This window comes from Pavona decussata, unplaced genomic scaffold (assembly GCF_977016875.1).
Source record: "Pavona decussata unplaced genomic scaffold, jaPavDecu1.1 SCAFFOLD_154, whole genome shotgun sequence".
Lineage (NCBI taxonomy): Eukaryota > Metazoa > Cnidaria > Anthozoa > Scleractinia > Agariciidae > Pavona > Pavona decussata.
This window is the reverse complement of record NW_028145566.1, coordinates 1,353,367-1,373,672: the sequence shown is the minus strand read 5'-3', so window position 1 is coordinate 1,373,672 and position 20,306 is coordinate 1,353,367. Positions and strand designations below refer to the sequence as shown.

Genomic DNA, 20,306 nt, shown 5'->3' with positions numbered 1-20,306 from the left:
CGATCGAGGTCATAAACTTAATGAGACACTTTTTGAAATACAAAAGTAACTCTGTGCTGAAAAACAGTATAGCAATTTGTGAGTCAACTATTTAAATAATATACCATTCAAAGAGCTCGGGTCTACCTCTTTAAATAACGTTATTTGGTTTTTTTTCGTTTGTTTCAACTGAATCCGTGGCACCAATTATATTTAAGATAATTTTCTGTAACTCGCTCAATTAAGAACGATCATAAATCTCTAAGTTTTAGTCGCACAAATTACGCAGGTACAAAGTTGTGATAAAAAAGGCGAAGTCTAGGGAACAAACAAGAAAAGCATATAACATTTCATATCAGTTTGTCTTATTTTACAGTATATCAACACCACAGGAGCTCGAGTATGTGTAAAGGAATTGTATGTGTCAAAGTATGACCCGCTCTCCATATCATACACTGTCCTGTCAGGTAAGAGTCCAAAACTTGATTTTTTTTTTGTTTTGTTTTGTTTTACGTACAAGTAATCAATCATTTCACGAAAGAAGACGAATAATTGTTCACTGAATAAATCAATGGAAATGAGCAATGCACAAATATACAGGCTTTCCTTGGATGTTTCTTTATTAGAGCTATTTTGGTTAAATTTGGTAACTATTTGTTTCCATCATCACGATATATATTATAATAAAGGCCGAGACAACAACTTTTAACCAACAATGCCATCTGTGTTTTTAATGTCTGCCGGAAACCTATGAAGAAGCAGGAAAGTATTTCAGTACATGACATTCTGCACGTTGAATGTGCAGGATTTCTAATTTGCATAGTTTTTTTTTTTTTTTTTTTTTTTACATAAAGTTGAGTTTTGAGCACCATGCAAGATGACGCACATTTTTGCCAGCACTTCGGATTACGTTATAGTCCCTGCATTTGCACTCCCCGGACGCGCATCCCAGCAGTGCCATATGCTAACTCATTGAAAACCAAAGCGGTTAACGCCAAAATTCGCCCAACGTGCGCCCTGGTAGCCGGTTTGGGCCCACTTTCCCTTTTGTTTGTCTCTCTCACATCATTAATGGAGTTTGAAATTCGCGCAGAGCACGCACAAAAGCCCCGGATGTGTCGCTGCATTCTGGGCGATGATAACCCATAATACAGCCATACCGTTAGAGATTACGTCATAAGTTATGCATTAACCGAGGAGGACGAGTTTGGTTGTTTGTCTAAAACTTTAAAATCACCCAATTTCAAATTATTTATGACTAGCCAAGGTAATTAATAGCTAACACGGCTGAATTATTTACAGAATTGGTTGCCTGGTAACAAAAAAATTTCCTAAGAAGAACTTACCACTGAATATTTTTTTATGCCCTCTGTTCATACAGACATATGCCGACCAGGATGGAGTTACTTTGGTGGTTACTGCTACTTCACAAGCCGTGCATGCGCCTCATGGCTGACTGCAGAATCAAACTGTTCAACAATGCACTCAGATCTAGTGACCGTTCACAATCAAGAGGAAAATGTCTACATCCAGCATCGCAATAACGGCGAACGAAGTTGGATTGGTTTGAATGACAGAAGTGTTGAAGGATCGTTTGTTTGGACCAACAAAGAAGTGAGCAGCTTTAGGTTCTGGGCGCCGAGACAACCAAATAACTGGAGAAATGAAGACTGCGTGCATACTTTGGGTGCCAAGCATGGTTACACTTGGAACGATGTGTCATGCGATAATTGCAACAACTTTACTTGCTTTACAGGTAGAGTGCAGTAGATATGTCCACCTCATATATAACCGTGCCAGAAAATGACTTGTTGATATTGTTTGAGGAGAGTGTAGTCGCGAATTCTACCCCAGCCATTATGAACTGATTTAGCGTACATTTTCTCTAAATATCGTCTCTTTAGTAAGCGTCGCTCCTTTAGGCGATTTTGTGAAAATAATATAACCTCCGTAATCTAAATCCAATCTATACAGGTGAAGCCTTGTTATCTATGAACGAATGATAATACAATAAAAAATAATTATCCCAAATACGTACACTGATATGTCATAAATAAATAAATAAATAAATAAATAAATAAATAAATGAATGAATGAATGAATAAATAAATAAAAAACAAATCAGAAATAAAAAAAAAAATGTCGTAATTATTATCGAATTAAAAAAAAAAACCCTCAATCGACAGGTTTTTGTCACTCACCATAACTTTGCAAGTATCAAAACTACAACAAAGTGTGATGGAAGCTTTTTATTTACATGCAGGATAGATAGTACGTGCAGATGACACTGAGATGACGCTTTTGATGTACGCAATGGACGTTACCATGTCATATGACGCAGCAATTATGTCACGTTTTAAAACTGTTGACCATGTTAGATTTGTTACTGTTAGAAAAACCTCAAAAACGGACAAAATTGACCAAAGACGAATAGAAATAACACAAAACCACAATCATAATACAAGAACATGAATTTACTATAAGAAACTCCATCTTTAACGATTTGACGATTTTTTCGATTTCCGCGAAACAGGCCTGTTATTTAATTGTTTGACATTAGTAACATTAAATTCAGTGATCAAAATTGGTTACCATGACAACAAGAAAATAATTAAGGCCTGACCTACCATGCCAATTTCTTTTCCTTGTAAATTTCGGGAAAAAACATGAAGTTTCCTGTCGTTTGCACAAAATATTAATAAAATTTATTAACCTTAACAGTCGAATAGGTAGAATTTTCCCCCTGTCTGGATAGTCTTAATGTCGTTGTATTTTTGTTGCATCTTTTCAGACCTAGACGAATGCACTACAAACTCATTTGACTGTGACCCCAATGCTGCTTGTCAAAACACCGAGGGCTCGTACACCTGTGGCTGTAAATCCGGATATACAGGAAATGGCAAGATTTGTAATGGTAATAAATAAATACTGATTACTCAAATAATTCAGTGCAAAAGATAATTCTCGTTCTCATCCGCATGGAAGTGGTAATGCTGGTGATTTTTTGACCGAGGCGATGAAAACGACGACGGTAAAATACCGAATACGAGACTGAGGATAATGGTCACTAAGTCATGACCGCGAGCACAAGAATAATCATGTAATTAAGGAAAAATTGTGCAGTAAAAGCGTGAAAGTTACATCAGACATAATATATAGCAGATTATTGCAATACAGTTATTGCAGACAAGCGTTACATCAGTTCATGTTGTTTAAAAATAACAGTTGGATCACCAGAACTTCCAGCAGTGGTCTTTTTTTTTTTTGGTGGTTTGTTACACCAATTGAGTTCTGGGTGTTTTAATTTGGGGACGACCAAAAAGGCGAGAAAAGAGAGCAAACCAGGGACACTAAGAAGCTTTCTGACATAGAAAAAAAAGAACTTAGAAGATGCAGGTTACGACAATTTCCATATGCAACGTTTGCTGTCATTACCCTTTCGTAGATATAGACGAATGTGTCACCAACTCTTACAGCTGCGGTGTGAATGCTTCGTGCAGAAATACCGACGGATCCTACACATGTGTTTGTAATTCTGGATATTCGGGCGATGGACAAATATGTACCGGTAAGTATCTTTTTTTTTTTTTCTAATTTGTAGCTTACTCAAAAGAAGCACTGAACCTATCTCAGCGAGTGCGAACATGACATTTAGGAATACAAACTAAAAATTAAAGAGGCTCGCAGCAGTTTTCCCGGACTTACGGTGGAAGTTTTGAGATTACAATCTCGCATAGAAGATAAACTTCGATCTCCTTCATACTACATCATTGTCTCAACATATGATCAAAGTTAATTTTGTTCATCGATTTCCAAGGACAACCTATGACGATAGCTGCACTTAGCCTCTCATTTTAAACATTGTCAATTATCTCGAAATCCTTCTCTTTTTGTTTGTCTGGGTCTATTCCACTGCTATTCACGGGCTTTGAATATTTATGATTACGTCTTGCAAAACTTAAAATTATAACGGAAGACTTGAGAGGTAGGAGTATATACTTATGTAGATTTTACGTTTTGAACGACTTCACGTGACCATAAATAGTCAAAGAACGTGAATAGCAGTGAAATAGATCCGGACAAAAACAATTAAATAAAACTCTTGTTCGGAGAAAGCGAATAAGGACTGGACCTTGACCAAGGTTCATCCTTCTTATCTAAAACGGTTCTTGAGCCTTAAACTTGCGCGAACACCGAAAAGAATTATTATTCTAACCGCTTGTTATTTAACAGAAAAAAAAAACTGTTAGCGCATTTTAAAGATACCTTGATTTCTGAAAAGTAGGAACTTTTTCACTAAAAGTTAGAGACACACGTAAAGCTCAATATACATTTAGAATGTTTTCCATATGCAACGTTTGCTGTCATTACCCTTTCGTAGATATAGACGAATGTGTCACCAACTCTTACAGCTGCGGTGTGAATGCTTCGTGCAGAAATACCGACGGATCCTACACATGTGTTTGTAATTCTGGATATTCGGGCGATGGACAAATATGTACCGGTAAGTATCTTTTTTTTTTTTTTTTTTCTAATTTGTAGCTTACTCAAAAGAAGCACTGAACCTATCTTAGCGAGTGCGAACATGACATTTAGGAATACAAACTAAAAATTAAAGAGGCTCGCAGCAGTTTTCCCGGACTTACGGTGGAAGTTTTGAAATTACAATCTCGCATAGAAGAAAAAAATTCGATCTCCTTCATGCTACATCATTGTCTCAACATCTGATCAAAGTTAATTTTGTTCATCGATTTCCAAGGACAACCTATGACGATAGCTGCACTTAGCCTCTCATTTTAAACATTGTCAATTATCTCGAAATCCTTCTCTTTTTGTTTGTCTGGGTCTATTCCACTGCTATTCACAGGCTTTGAATATTTATGATTACGTCTTGCAAAACTTAAAATTATAACGGAAGACTTGAGAGGTAGGAGTATATACTTATGTAGATTTTACGTTTTGAACGACTTCACGTGACCATAAATAGTCAAAGAACGTGAATAGCAGTGAAATAGATCCGGACAAAAACAATTAAATAAAACTCTTGCTCGGAGAAAGCGAATAAGGACTGGACCTTGACCAAGGTTCATCCTTCTTATCTAAAACGGTTCTTGAGCCTTAAACTTGCGCGAACACCGAAAAGAATTATTATTCTAACCGCTTGTTATTTAACAGAAAAAAAAAAAAAACTGTTAGCGCATTTTAAAGATACCTTGATTTCTGCAAAGTAGTAACTTTTTCACTAAAAATTAGAGACACCCGTAAAGCTCAATATACATTTAGAATGTTTTGCTATGAGGAAAGACCTTTCAACGAAAATTAAAGAGAAAATGTCAAGTTTTGTATTACCAGCGGTTTTGGTGACAAATGCGGGAACAAAAAAATGCCACGTAAAAATTGATTCATACAGATTTTTTCCTAATGTCGTCTGCAAATTGTTTAGATTTAGTACTATAAAACCCTAAAATTTCGTCATTAAGTGTCGGACAAGATTTCGAGATAACCGACCATGTTTAAAATTAAAGGCTATGCGCTATCGTTGCGATGATTAAAGTTTTTTCTTGGGAAACGAAAAAAAAAAATAACTTCCATCATATGTTGAAATCATGATGTAGTATGAAGAAGAAAAACAACAGTAGTTCTCATTGCTGTGTGCGAGCCTGCTAAAGATGCACGATTTTCCCAATTTTCCGGCGGGCTGAATCGGGCGTGAAGCCGTAAATTCAACTTTTCTAATTTTTAGAAAAACGAAAGAGCGATGGAACTTTTAATTGTGATTTTTGAAAATAGTTCACCAAAAGGAACATTTAGGTGAAATAAAATGAAATCTGAAATTTTCTCTCTGTCGTGGGATTTTTGATATTTACAGTCACTAGCTCTTAAGCAGGCCTGCATGAAAACTATTAAGTTTCCGGCTGTAAACTGATGCAGGCACATATTTCAGTAGGTTGTACTTGAATTACTTAGTCACTATCAACTGTTCAGCGACTACGATTGTATTTATTGCTTTGCCGCATACAATTAATCACAGTCGTCCAGACACGACGCCGTTCATCAGTGATATTTTTCGTACAGATATCGACGAGTGTGCCAGTGGCTTGCACAGCTGTCACAGTTCACGAGCTGCTTGTACAAACACTGTAGGATCGTACAATTGTTCTTGTGATCATCCTTATACTGGAGATGGAAGGACTCAGTGCAATCTTGTGTCAGGTAATTATTCCTTTTTGATTTCAGCTCGATAAGTTGATGACGAAAATTAACGCCAGACCATAATATACGCTGTGAGCATGAGGTAAAGGAAAACGAAACATGATAAAATAAGAAATGCCAGGTTTATAGTGACGGGACTTTATGCTTCAAAGAATCCAAGGCCCAGTTGTTCAAAGCCCGATTAAGATTTTCCTAGGTTAGTGTAAATTTTAATTGCTATTTATTTACTGCTAAAAGAGGGTTTGCCACAAAATTCTGGCCCAATAAGGTTATAAATTACAATTTCCTTTTCCTTAAACCTTAATCTTGTGAAAAATCCTCCTTAAACGGTAAATAAATAACAATTACAATTTTTCACTAATCAAGGCTTTGAACAACTGGGCCCAGAAAGTGTACGAAATCATGCTTCCGCAACTAGGGATCATCGCATTTTCAGCTTACTGGAAAGCGTTTATACAATTATGGGTCGATTCTTCTTCTTTTCTTTTTGGTTTGTTCTCCTGTTTTTGCTCTTATTTTTTTTTTCTTTTTTTTTTTCTTTTTTTTTTTTTTATTGTTGTTGTTATTGTTGTTTATAATTTTTTTTTTGGGGGGGGGGGGGGAGTTGGAGGGGTTATGGGGTGAAAGCAGATAGAAACTTGGTAAAAATTCCAAATTCTGATTCAAATGTTTCGTACAATAAATCGCATTTTAAGCAGTTGCGAAAAGAGAGCCTGAACAAAATTCAGGCTTGAACGGGATTCGAACCCATAACCTCTGCATCGCAGAGGTCATGGGCTCGAATTCCATGGTAGAGTGATAGTGTCTCAAAATAATTAGTTGTTCAGGTAGCAAAACGCTAAAAGAAGTGCAGGTAATGTACAAAATATTCCCAAACATGTTGGCTCAACCCTCAGCTCTCAATCATAAGGGCCAACGCAAGTTGAGTCTACTGCGTGATCGTTTGACTATTGACTGAAATACAAGGAATTGTTTCTGTAATGAAACATTCAAATCAACGTTACAATATTGCTACGAATATTAACACCAAAGTTTTAAACAATTCAAATTAAACTTACTTTCAATTGTTTATTGCGTCTTTTCAATATTGTGGCTCCAAACGGAGGACATTGGTGGTTAAAATGGTGTTACGCTATCCACTACTGTAAGCACTGAAAAACAATCAAACAATCGAACAAATAAACAAACAAAAAAGAAAAGCGAGAGAGAAAATTAACCTCTAATTACTTGATGTTATCCACATCGTATAACACAGTGGACTCCCGTTAGGCAAAGTGTGCTTTAAAATATCTCAATTAGACATTTTAAACTTTTAATAAACGTAAACTCATAACACGGTTTTGCAAGTGTGCGATTGTTCGGTGTATGTATCTTTGAGGAGGAAGGCTATCTAGGTTTCTCAAAAGAAAAAAATAGACATCTGTTCTTCGCATTTTTATATTTAAATTAAAGACGTAAGCCACGGCTCTGACCTAGCGTCGTTCATGCGTCGTACCAGCACGACTCTCCCGTTAAACCTTTTGCTGTATATAATTGAAATCTGCTATTAAGAGGTCTTTACATACAGGAACACTGCAAAGCAACCTACTTGATGGGGCGCATAAGAAGTAAAGTTATTCTTCTCGGGCCTTTTTCATGAGTTATTCCCGTTCAGTACAAGTACACCTGCTATCCACTTGCATTGGAAGGTCTTTTCAGTCAAGTACGTTTACTTTCATCTTCCGTTTGTGTTTCTCTGAACGAAAAACAACCCGCGGCACTGCCTGCTATATTCCACCATACCAAATAGCACAAAGTAATCAAGAAAAAAGGATAAAGAAATTTGGCGAACTTTGTTAGTCACATAAAGTCCGTCAAGAATTCATTTTGAGCCTGTGAAACTTGTAGGTATTTGGAACAAGCTAACGTCTATCTTACTCGTTCTACTTTCCTCTCAAAATGTAGGAATGGATATTCAAGTTGCGTACGCCTTTAAAAGGAAACGGCCAGCACACCATTTGGAGGCGAATGGGCAAGATAAAAGCCCTTGTTTTCGAAAGATAAGATTTGCCAAACCAGACACTTTTTAGTGATATAACATCCGTCAGTTGTATAACACAAGATCACATTATGATGTCGGTGCATAGATGGCAGTCATCGAAAAGTCATCTGACACAAAATTAGTGCTCATCTCCGTCACATTCTATAGTTCTTTAGAACAAGGGGTGTTTTATTTTACTAATTTGTATACATCATATCTGTGCAGAGCTCCGAGCTAAGTCAAAATATCTTGATACACCAACTATTGGCCTCACACCGTTTTCATTTGAATCATTAGGGATTGGATGCATACTCTTCGTGCAGTATATTTCTTCGGTTTTTATAAACTGTAATCGGATTAGGCCATGCATCAACCATTTTTATTTGGTAGGTTATATCTCGATGCCTTTCGGTTCTAGGTTGGTATTTTAAGAATTTAGCCAAGTTCGGCAATCTCCTCTGTGTTCTTGCGGTCTGAATTTCCTTCTTGGACTCTTTTATACTTCCAATGAATTCCCGGCACTTTTGGATTTTTGGGTTCTAATTTTAAATGCAAAGAAAAAAATTAATCTCAACGGGTATCCTTCTGAGGAAAAACAGATGTGTCAATTGAATATTGAAGCTGGAGGGACGTCTGTTATCCCTGGAAGACTAGCGCGTTGTATTTCCGCCGTCCTATTTGGCTGGAATTTAGCGAAGCAAAAATATGGTTTGTAATAATCTAAATTTGCAGTTAATACAAACACTTTGCTGTGTGCCATTTACATTATTTCCTACAAAAACGGGTGAGAGCCCTTTTCTAACAAAATTCAAGTACTTACATCAATTTGCTAATTGTATTTTGGATACATCCTCTAATTTTCAACAAAGGTCTACATAATTGACACTAACGGATGCTATTCTGCGAAAAGAACATGAAATATAGAGATAGCACCCAAGAAGTATTAGTTGTTGTTGCTTGTCACTAAAAATTTAATTTCCTTTCTGCTTTGTTTATGTTCAGTGTTTACAACAATATTTCTGAAGTCCTACAGATGTGAAGAGAGATGGCGCGCTTATGTTCTCGAGTTACTAGGTCCATATTATTATCAATATTGTAACCAGTGACGTGATTGCGTCATACGTGTACATTGCTTAACTTAACTGCATGTGCACGTGGTTATTGCTCTCGGTAAGTTCAATGTTTTCGATGCCTCTTAACTTCAATGATATTACCTGTTGAAAGTGCATGTCCAATGCCAAATTCGATCTAAAGATAAGATTGCGTAAATTCCTTTCTCTAAAGCCTGGTTTTCACTAGCGACGCAAGCACAAGCGCAAGCGTAAGAATACTTATTTCACCATGAAAGCGGCCTCGACGCAAGCATAAGCACAAGCGCAAGCACAAACAAAAGGATCATTCATTTTTTTTTGCTTGTGCTTGCGTCGCGTTCTTTTTCACTTGACATAAAGCTCTTATGCTTGTGCTTGCGCCTGTGTTTGCGTCGCTTAATTGAGACATGCGTTAGAGTTCGCCAACGTATAATCAAACCTACGGATATACTGGAACGTGAGAGGTTGAAAGACGTTGGCTAGGTTGAATTGTAAGGATATTTTCCCCTCACTCACAAGCTCTTGTTATTTCTCTATAATTTCTGTTCGGACTTTTTACACTACTATGGCAACTTATCACGCCAATTGAACACTAAATTACTATCAATATTGCGACTTAATTTTAATGCTCGGGCTGATAAGAGAGGAAAAGGGGATGACATTCCTTCCCGTGACATTTCTTTTTTCAACATTTCACTTGGGACGACAATTCGTCGGCACAGGCCGTTTTTCAGCAAATGTTCGCCTATTTTCATAACAGCAATTTGGGTGAAAAACGGCCCGGGTTCGTTGTCAAGATCGAAAAATTACGCCCACTGCCGGAACCAATCAGATTGCCTGATGTACAGAAGTCCTCCCGCTCGCGCACTGAGAAATAGAAAATAATAAAAAAGCTTATTATCAGTGTTTAAAAGGAAAAGAGACAAACGCCTGTCCTTCACATTTGCAAAACCAATGAGGATCTTACCAGTGTCAACCTCCATATGTTTATAATATGAATAAATGGAAGAGAGTAAATATGACCTTTTTACACCTGCCATCCAAAAAGCGGCGACATTTCTGGGATATGTTAGCAATTAACCGTGACTTGTGCGTGAGAAGCCTCTATTACCATTAGATGCACAGATTACACTGTATAACACTTTGATTAGTCCCCTTTTTGACTATGCTGATGTTATCTGGGGTGACAAAGATAACTCTACACTTATGGGCGATTTGCAGATTCTGCAAAATAAGGTAGCAAAAGTTATCCTTGATTTGCCTGGCTATGCTTCATCCACCGATGCACTCAAGTCACTTGGCTGGCCAACCTTGTCCCAACGTCGCCTTGTAAACAGATACATGATCACTTTTAAGTATATTCATGGACTAGTAGCTTATAATTTTAATATTCTTAAGAACAGCGACATCCATTCCTATAATACCCGGAGAAAGAATGATTTCCGTCTTCCACGAGTACGAACAAACTACGGAAAGAAGACACTCCTTTACCAGGGTATTAAGGAATGGAACCTTTTAGAACAGTCTTTCAAAGACATAAATTCTTTTTTAATTTTTAAGCAACGTATCAAAGAGCGTGTCTTTAGCTAGTTTTTAATTTTTATTTCTAATTTTTTCTTCTTATCAGGGTGTCTTTGTATTTTCTACTTTTAAATAATTGTGATTTTTAAAAAATTTGTAAGTTTTTAAGAGCGGTTGTCTGAGTAACTTTCGAGAATCCGGCGACAGAAGCGAAAATTCGAATTTTTTTTTATTTGCCCCAAAAGACCCTTTTGGTGAACTATTTTCAAAAATAATATTCAAAAGTTCCAGCGAATTTTTATTTTGGCAAAAAATAGGAAAGTTCGAAATCGGCCAAAACGTGGCCGATGGCCCGATTGAAATTATGCAAATTAGTACATTTTTAAAACTCTCGTTCAAGACAAGGCAGCGTTTTCTCGAGTTGACACTTTCACAATCGTTTTTACATCTCTTGTGCTTGCTTCCAAACTATATTTTATCTCCAGTTGAACATTCTTTCATTTAAAGTTGCCCACGTAAAGGATACAATGTTTGCTATTCCTTAGATAGAGTGATTTTTGCCATATTTCAGATGACCATATCATCAAGGGTATACAAATAGACTGGTAATGAAATAACTATTTTGAACGGGCAATTGGTCTTATTTATCATGTTAAAATATTTAGTTTGGCCCGTGAAAAGCGAGCGCGCTAGGTCGAGATGTGTGGAATGCACTTTGACACAATTCGCCATTTCAGTACTTCATGTTCCTCCTGTTACTTTGCACTTATCAATACACTTCACGGAAGCTTTTAGATAAAAGCCAAGGTCTCTGTGCTCATTTCATGCTTTTATACACGTAAATAACTAGCTTCAAACTTGAGTGCACCCCATATTAGCTTTAGGTTATCAAATGATTTCTTTTAGGTGAAATTTTCGAGTTTATATTGAGCCGTTCAAGCGAGATGAAAGAGCCGTTCCCAGGGAAATAACTTGAAATCAGTGAAAATGATACCCTGTCTCTCATATCATGCTACACTTTCAAACTACCGTTATTTTTAAGCTAGAAAGTGTAAATGCTCTCTTTTTACGTGACCTAAAACAGAATTTGCCTAAAATATTACGAATAAAGTCCACCGCAAGAAAACACTGAAAAAATCGCGCACCGCCGTAAATGTAAACATCAGCCGTTTCTCAACTTGCCACATGAATGAAACGCGTCCGTTATTTGACGTCTGATACATTTATGACCAAAAAGTAGAAACAAAAAATCTTCTCTTTGCCCATTTGTATAAATACACTTGCCAACCAAGCTTTTGTTTTTCTGTGTGTTTGTCGATAATACTGAAGAATATTTCAACATTGTTACTGACTACCGTGACTCATTTAATCACAACCGGATAACACGACTGGAAACTAGATATTAAGAAATGCTCTTACTTGTCTGCAATCGTTACTCAGATTATACCTGGCGATATCACATCCCCGAGGCAAGGCTGAAAATTGTCTCAAAATAGAGATTCAAAGTTTTGAACAACGCGAATGACTTTCATTGCGTGACAAGTGAAATGTGATCCACAAGTGCGCGAAAAGCACAGGAATAAACAATGTCAAGATTCGCCCTGGCCTTGTGATGACAGTGCGAATATAATTTTTGAATTTACAAGAAGAAATTGAGGCAAGTCAAGGTCTGCAAGGTATATTTAATGAACTGAAACTGCAATAATCATGTAATTTTCCTCTTCTGAGATTCACTCTGTAATGCCTGTGGCGGATTCTCATCAATAACATTACAGCAAAAGTAAAACCGAAATTAATTTAAATCAAGTCAACAAATTAAGACCTTTTGAAGACCTTTGAAACCTCAATGCAGTATTTCAATACTATCCTCAAACAAAAAGCTAATATATTTAGGAGAGTAAAGTTTGTCTTTCGCCATGGATCAACGCGCAAAAGTTGTGGATCAAGCTCAAAAGGTGCGCAAGATTTGCAATGGGTTATACGGTTAATCAATGCAATAAGGACGTTCACCATGAATGGAACAAAAAAAAAAATATCTTTTTAGGTTAACTTGTTAAACCTAGCTTTAATGTCTGTTTGAGATGAGTCACTGATGGTGATAAAATGTTAACTGGAAATACACAACATTATTCTGCATTATTGCTGACGGAAGGGCTGATCAAATTTTAAGATAAGAGTTTATTTTCTAGCGCGCGCACTAGTGTCAAAGGATGAGGGGCACGACTGGTATTTCTCAGATTTTCGTGTTCGGTCGAAAAGACGGTGTTATCTCTTACGGGCCGTCACTGTGTAAGTCTGACGTTGTCATTGTTAAATCCTTCTAGCGTCCTCCAGTCAGTATCCACCATACGAACAGCCTTTGATCCGACAAGCTAGGCCAGTGAGAGTACCTTTCGAACCTGTGTGCCATAGTCCAGTGATTATTCAATTTATAGTGGTTATTATATGGCATGGTTGAAGATACGGTATAACTTAATTCCGAGTTCCACTTGGATTGGGTTAACCTACAGTACATGCATTGACAATGACAACGATTCTTTGCAGTTCATTCCTCGGTCCGGCCTTCGTCGTTAAAGGTTTCTGACTTTTTCATTTCACACAAAGGCCTTACTTCTCTCGGTGGTGAGAGCATATAAAGACGAATGGAAAGTCTCAGTCGTAAATCATAATTCCTGGAATAAAGTCAAGTAATGCATGGCAGTGGATTTCTGTTTAAAAAAACAGGGAAAGTCAGAAAAGGAAATAAAATGTTCTTTGATGCTCTCAGTTTCACTCAAATGAAAACACTTTAACTGCCCTAGCAACAATACTATTTCGTCCAGAATTTCTTTATACAGTAGGCCCGATCTTTTGCATGTGCCTTTATAGGTGCGAGCGAACGTCCTTTTTGCATTGATTAAGCGTAACACATTACAAATCTTGCGCAATTTTTGAGCCGCACGGAGAGGTGCCATGGTGAAAAAAAACTTCACTCTCCTAAATAGATTAGCTCTTTGTTTCAGGATTAAGTATTGAAATACCGCATTGAGGTTTCGAAAGCTCTTGATTTGTTTACTTGCATTGTAGTTAATTTCGGCTTCATTTTGAAGAAAATTAAGGTTGTTGTTGTTGTTGATGATGATGAGAATTCGGTACAATCCCCGGAGGAGGCAAGGGGGGGGGGGGGGGGAGGGGGAGGGGGAACATGATTGCCGTTTCAATCCAGCAATCAAATATACCTTGCAGACCTTAACTTGCCTCAATTTTTTCTTGTAATTTCAAAAATTATTTTCGCACTGCACAAGGGCGAATCTTGACATTGTTTATTCCTGTGCTTTTCGCGCGTTTGTGTATCACATTTCACTTGTCACGCAATGAAAGTTATTCGCGTTGTTCAAAACTTTGAATCTCTAATATGCGCATTTTGAGACATTTTTCAGCCTTGCCTCGGGGATGTGATATCACCGGATATAAGGTGAGTAATGATTGCAGACAAGTAAGAGCATTTCTTTATATCTACTTTTCGGTCGTGTTATCAGGTTGTGATTGAATGAGTCAAGTAGTCAGTAACAATATTGCACTATTCTTCAAGCCTAATTGGCGAGTGCATTTATACACATGGGCATAGAGAAGATTTTTTGTTTCTACTTTCTGATCATAAATGTATACAGAGGTAAAACAACGGACGCGTTTCATCCCTGTAGCAAGTCGAGAAACGGCTGATGTTTACATTTACGGCGGTGCGCGATTTTTTCAGTGTTTTTTTGCGGTTGGCTTTATTCGTAATATTTTAGGCAAATTCTGTTTTAGGTCACGTAAAAAGGGAGCATTTACACTTTCTAGCTTAATAATAACGGTAGTTTGAAAGTGTAGCATGATATGAGAGACAGCGTATTATTTTCACTGATTTCAAGTTATTTCCCTGGGAACGGCTCTTTCATCTCGCTTGAACGGCTCAATATATACTCGAAAATTTCACCTAAAAGGAATCATTTGATAACCTAAAGCTAATATGGGGTGCACTCAAGTTCAAAGCTAGTTATTTACGTGTATAAAAGCATGAAATGAGCACAGAGACCTTGGCTTTTATCTAAAAGCTTCCGTGAAGTGTATTGATAAGTGCAAAGTAACAGGAGGAACATGAAGTACTGAAATGGCGAATTGTGTCAAAGTGCATTCCACACATCTCGACCTAGCGCGCTCGCTTTTCACGGGCCAAACTAAATATTTTAACATGATAAATAAGACCAATTGCCCGTTCAAAATAGTTATTTCATTACCAGTATATTTGTATACCCTTGATGATATGGTCATCTGAAATATGGCAAAAATCACTCTATCTAAGGAATAGCAGACATTGTATTCTTTACGTGGACAACTTTAAACGACCGGATGTTGAGGCAACCTCCTACCAAAGCGCGCGAAACCTAATGTGATCACATGACACGCGAGGCGCTTTGCAAACGGAGTTGAATGAAAAATCGAAAGCGAAGAAAATCGGACACAGTCGGACATCTAAAATTCAAGAAACGTTTAAATGTACGAATTATAACCTTTCTGACACTAGCATTCAAGTGCTTTTGAAGTTCCAGCTCATCGAGAAGCGTAATAGTTGCGCACATTTGAGCAAATGCTCTGCTGTTTGGTGCCGAGCGAACGAAGAGATCAGGGCAAGGACGGCTTTTTTCATGCTGAGCTGAATTCCTCGGGGACGATTTAAAATACGTCAGGCAAGTCCAAGTGTACGAGGTACAACCTCACTGAGACAAGCATTCAGTGCAAGTTTTTAAACTTCAAGCTTATTCGAGAAGCGTAAGAGCTGTGCACATTAGTGCAAAATGTTTTGCTGACTGGTGCTGAGCGACGGAAACGAACATTATGGCCGCCGCTCGTACGGATTTCATAGATGAACCTTCTGAGGTCCTCGTAAGTTAGTAAAAACATAAAGGCAGGCATGAAGCTCTTTCTGAGAAATTTCTTTGATTGGCTTTAAACTCTTACTGCCAGGATTTGCAAGCCATCCTGAAATGTTTGAAGGTAACCGGTTGTTATTGTTGTTGTTATGTGATCTAAAAAATCGTAAAATCTTGCAATTTTGAAGATTTTGAGGAAACTTCAGAGATACGTACCATTAAATAGTGTCATACCGAACTTTGTGGCTTTTATTGTTGTTATATTGAGATGGCATTGTTTGGTATTTCTTTCCTTTCCTTTTTTTTTTCTACATTTTTCCGAAGAAACGTTTGCTTCCCGCCGAAAAAAAAAATGAACTTAGCGACATCTGGGGCTTTCGTTTTCCATATAAGGTCAAACTACGGTATATGAGCTGATAACCGAGATTTAGTGAACCAATCAGAACGCTGGAAATGCAATATCCGAGGCAGAGAATTTAATAAAGATTATTATTATTATTATTATTATTATTATTATTATTATTATTATTATTATTATTATTATTATTATTATCGCGTACGATACAATGTATTACTATTTGAAAATCCAGGATTGAAAACTTACTTTGTCTTGCTAAATTCAGCGAACTTCAGTGAATTTTTTTTTAATTCCAAGATTTATTTCTTATTTTATGTTATTTATTGTTTATAATGATAATTTTCAGTTTGTATGCTCTCAAGTGTACGTGCGTGCGCATGTGCGTGTATGGCAGCTACGCCCCTGTTTTCCCTAGTAGCGCAATGCATTACCAGCTGGAATGGTCTGGCTGAAATTATTTTAAATTATGATTATACTAATTATGATAATTTTAATGCTTAGAAATATTATCCACTGGTAATAAGGATCTGGGATGATACAGCGAATTGAAACTTGCTTTAGTCTGATTTGCGATGAATATCACTGTGTTACTTTTATAACTGTTTCTCTTCAGAATGCCAGAACTATAACAGTCTGAACAGTGCTGACAGAAAGATAACTTATACCACTTATCACGGTTATTGTGACAGCGGAATGACTCATGGATGGTATCGGTTTGAGGGAGCTGCAGGAAGGCGAATGGCTTCTTCATGCCCACCCACTTGGAGGTGTAGCACTCACGCAACAGGATGGTTAACAGGAGGGCACCCTAATGTTGCTGATGGTCAAGTTAGCAAAACGGTGTGTTTTCACTGGGATAATGGATGCTGCCACTGGACAACTACCATCCAAGTGAGGAACTGCGGTTCTTTCTACGTGTATTACCTCAGTGGCACACCTGTCTGTCATCTCCGCTTCTGTGGTAGTGACTAGAGAAGAACTGACACTGTTCTATTTTAAGCAAACCCTACAGTTTACGTTTTGTTTTTATATAAGGATGATTTTTTTTTTCAGCTAATCGAAACCATAAATACAGTTTTTCTTTTCTTATCTAGGGACCGATCAGTGCAGTAACATTTTCCAATTTAGTTATTTTGTTTTCGGAAAATTATTCGAGTCTGAAATACTTAAAAGTACATTCTTGGTTATTACATCTACAAGGTGATAACAAATTGCACTTATCTTAAATTCGAGTTTAGTTGTGTTCAAAAGTATAACAACCTTGTGTCAATCAGTTACTTTAACTATAAGGCTGACACTTCCAAGGGAGCCGAGAGCCAAGAAAATCTAATACTGGAATTTTGATTGAAAATAATTTGCTTGCGCTATAGGTATATCTGCTCTTTTAAGGCCACTTTTTAAGCGGAAACTACTATAAGACCAGCTAAGGCAACCTACCGAATAGCTTTTGTTTTCGGTGCCTTGACCTTGAGGCTAACAAAGTACTTACACTTTCAACTGGAAATAATATCATGGTATAATAATGTACCAAAGCTCCAGTGTTGTCTTTCAGCGTTTGTAGTTTTAATCCTTTGACGAAATAGGAAAATGCCATTGCTTTCAGTAGTTTTCCAGCTGAAATGTATCTCATTAGGCTCACATATCACTGATGCTAGTACGTTTTCCTAGATGTGGAGGCAATTAAATTATTTTGAAGAAAAGTACAATATCTTTCGGCCGTTACAACAGCCATCGCCAGTAACGAAAAAAAGGTAACAAAATTGAATTAGAGATAAATATAAAACATAAATATTTTACTTATAACTTGTTTACTGCTATCAAGACCTTTAATTAATCAATGGAAACACCAAACCCAAAATTTAAATGTGAATCCTGTACATGATTGATTCTGTTTTTCTTGTTGAGGTAAAAAAAAAATGCCAATAAATTAAAATAGTAAGGGATAACTATATATCTTTAACGTTTGGGACCATTCTCAAAGGACCAATGGGTAGATTGTAAACGTTACACGGTTAGGGTTGACGCAATCAAAGAAATAAAGCAACGTGTTGTTAAACGTTAAATTGGTTATTATTTTGCTCTCATAGTTATTAACAAGTTACGTAAATCACGGCTCAAAATTAAACAGAAATGCGGGCAGCAGAATTCTGCTTACAAAAGCTAAAACAAAAACATGGGAAATAATAGAGCCGTTCAGTTGATGTCATACCCTAAGCATTTTGTTTTCCATTTCAAGCAAGTTGCCAGAATTAGAATGAATCACCAACTATGGATAGTTTCTTCGTAAACCACAGATTTGAAAACAGTATTAGGGTCAAAAGTCATATGTCAGACATGTCTAAGTCATTCGGGAGCTTAAAGTGTATATGACAGATTTTTTTTTTTATTTGCTTGATCGAATCTTCTTGTTGTTCTCGTATGAAAATCGAAAAAATAAATTCGCTATCGATTTTTCTTCCCCTCGTTTGAGGCGGTCAAAGACGTGAAATTTCACTTCCGGGTGTGTACAAAACCGCGCAAGGCGGGAGACTAGGGATAGTGGACCTGTGACGTCAATACAAGAACGCCACTTTCGCGGAATTCTCTGTTTCACTTTTTAACGTCTTTCGTGTTGCTGCAGCCGTAAACAACGCACCGCAGAACCATCTTTCTTCCTTTGCATAAGGAAAAACACTGAAACAGTGTCAAAAATGCTAGCTGATTTTTTTTTTTCGCTGTCATATACACTTTAACGGATACAAATAACCCAGACTGGTACGGCTTCGGATCCTTCTCCATACAAGTAACTTCTACTTACATGTCTGTGTTAACATTTTTCCTCACGGGTAGCATGTTACTTCGTCTAAGAAGTTAGTTATTCGTTGTTTGTCTAATTTATTGGTTCTGTTGTTTTTTGTTTTTGTTTTTTTTTTTTCGCGATCCGAGAAACAGATGAGACAACACTTTTAATCGTTTGCTTAAATGTTCTCATTGGGTGAGATACACCACTCGCCTGAAAGGGTATATCAGTACAAAAACATATATGTTCACCATTCAAACAGCTTCTGCTTTCAGCGAGGCTATACACGAGATGATAAAAATCAAATTGTTGAACAACACACTAAGCTTTTTAAAAAAATATAGTTACTTTATTAGCAAACTCATACACACTCCCTATAGCGGTTTCCTGGATCCTTCTGCGCTAAAAGGTGAAAAAAAATCTCTTTTGTGATTGTAAAGGATTCGTTCATATAATACATATCAAGAGAGGATGAAGGTAAGAGAGGTAATCCCCCATATAGGCCCTATTCCCATCGTAATCCCTCTGAAGTTATTTTTAGATCTCCCGCGAGATCCAGTGTCCCAAGAGGGTTAGGTGATAGCCAATCATATATCCTGAATTTTACCTACGTTGACAGCTGAGCCGATTCCCACGCAATGCTACGCGTCTTTCGCAAATTGATCTAAAAAGCAAAATGGCGGAACATGCATATAGAAAGCGGTGCCTGCATATGTTTTGTGGACGAATGCGAGTTTAAAGTGGTTGTATTTAGACAACGCAGATTGGAAAAGAATCGCTCCGGCACGATTTGTTTTAGAGCCCAGCTGTGCGGAAATTATGCAAGACTATTACAATACAATTAGCTGGCGAAAATTGAAGCCGTGATTGAACAGGCAAATACAAACATCTTAACCTAGGCACGAATTTCGATATTTTTATCGCAGTGAGTACAAAATTCCTTCAGTCATTGAAATCTACGTTCTATTTACGTTCTATTCTACGAAATCTACGTTCTATCTATCTACTTCTATTTAAGAGATTTGTTGGAAGAAACGCGAGAAATAAATCTTTTTTCATGCGAGAGTGTTACATTTAGCTGTCAAAACCGCGACTGAACAGACGTGTATAAACATCACAACCTCGGCACGAATTTTGATATTTTTATCCCACTGAGTTCAAATCCCTTTGGTCATTGAAATCAACTTTCCATTAGCTTTCTAATCACGCATGTAGCCAAGAGATTCTTTAAAAGAAAGACGAGAAACAAATCTTAGCTTTTTTATGCAAGAGTGTTACATTATATTTGAATTGAAGTCGCGATTGAGCAGTAGATTGTGTATCTTCAACATGTTACTCATCTGTAACTGAACGGGTCAGCTTATAACTTAGACGGGCAATTCGCCTGATTTTATCAGCCTTCTTGTATGTCTATTTACATGTATCTCAGGACAAATTATCCCTCTGAGAGCAA

The 20,306-nt window shown here is 37.1% G+C and overlaps 1 protein-coding gene across 3 annotated transcripts in view; it reads left to right on the top strand.

The window, feature by feature from the left end:
* The first annotated feature begins 356 nt into the window (after nt 1-356).
* The window catches only part of LOC146466097 (uncharacterized), a 166,967-nt gene continuing 147,017 nt past the window's right edge, over nt 357-20,306 (top strand). Inside the window, exons 1-7 of one of the 3 annotated variants that reach the window (XR_014868142.1) lie at nt 357-446; nt 1,361-1,735; nt 2,771-2,893; nt 3,425-3,547; nt 4,361-4,483; nt 6,055-6,192; nt 16,688-17,148. Coding sequence is in view for 1 of the 3 variants with exons in the window: in XM_085127842.1 (XP_084983968.1) it covers nt 1,459-1,735; nt 2,771-2,893; nt 3,425-3,547; nt 4,361-4,483; nt 6,055-6,192; nt 16,688-17,046 (1,143 nt within the window). In the remaining 2 variants the exon portion in view is untranslated. Of the gene's footprint in view, nt 447-1,360; nt 1,736-2,770; nt 2,894-3,424; nt 3,548-4,360; nt 4,484-6,054; nt 6,193-16,687; nt 18,138-20,306 lie in introns of those variants that run through there. The other 2 variants (XR_014868141.1, XM_085127842.1) reach the window with 2 other exon arrangements.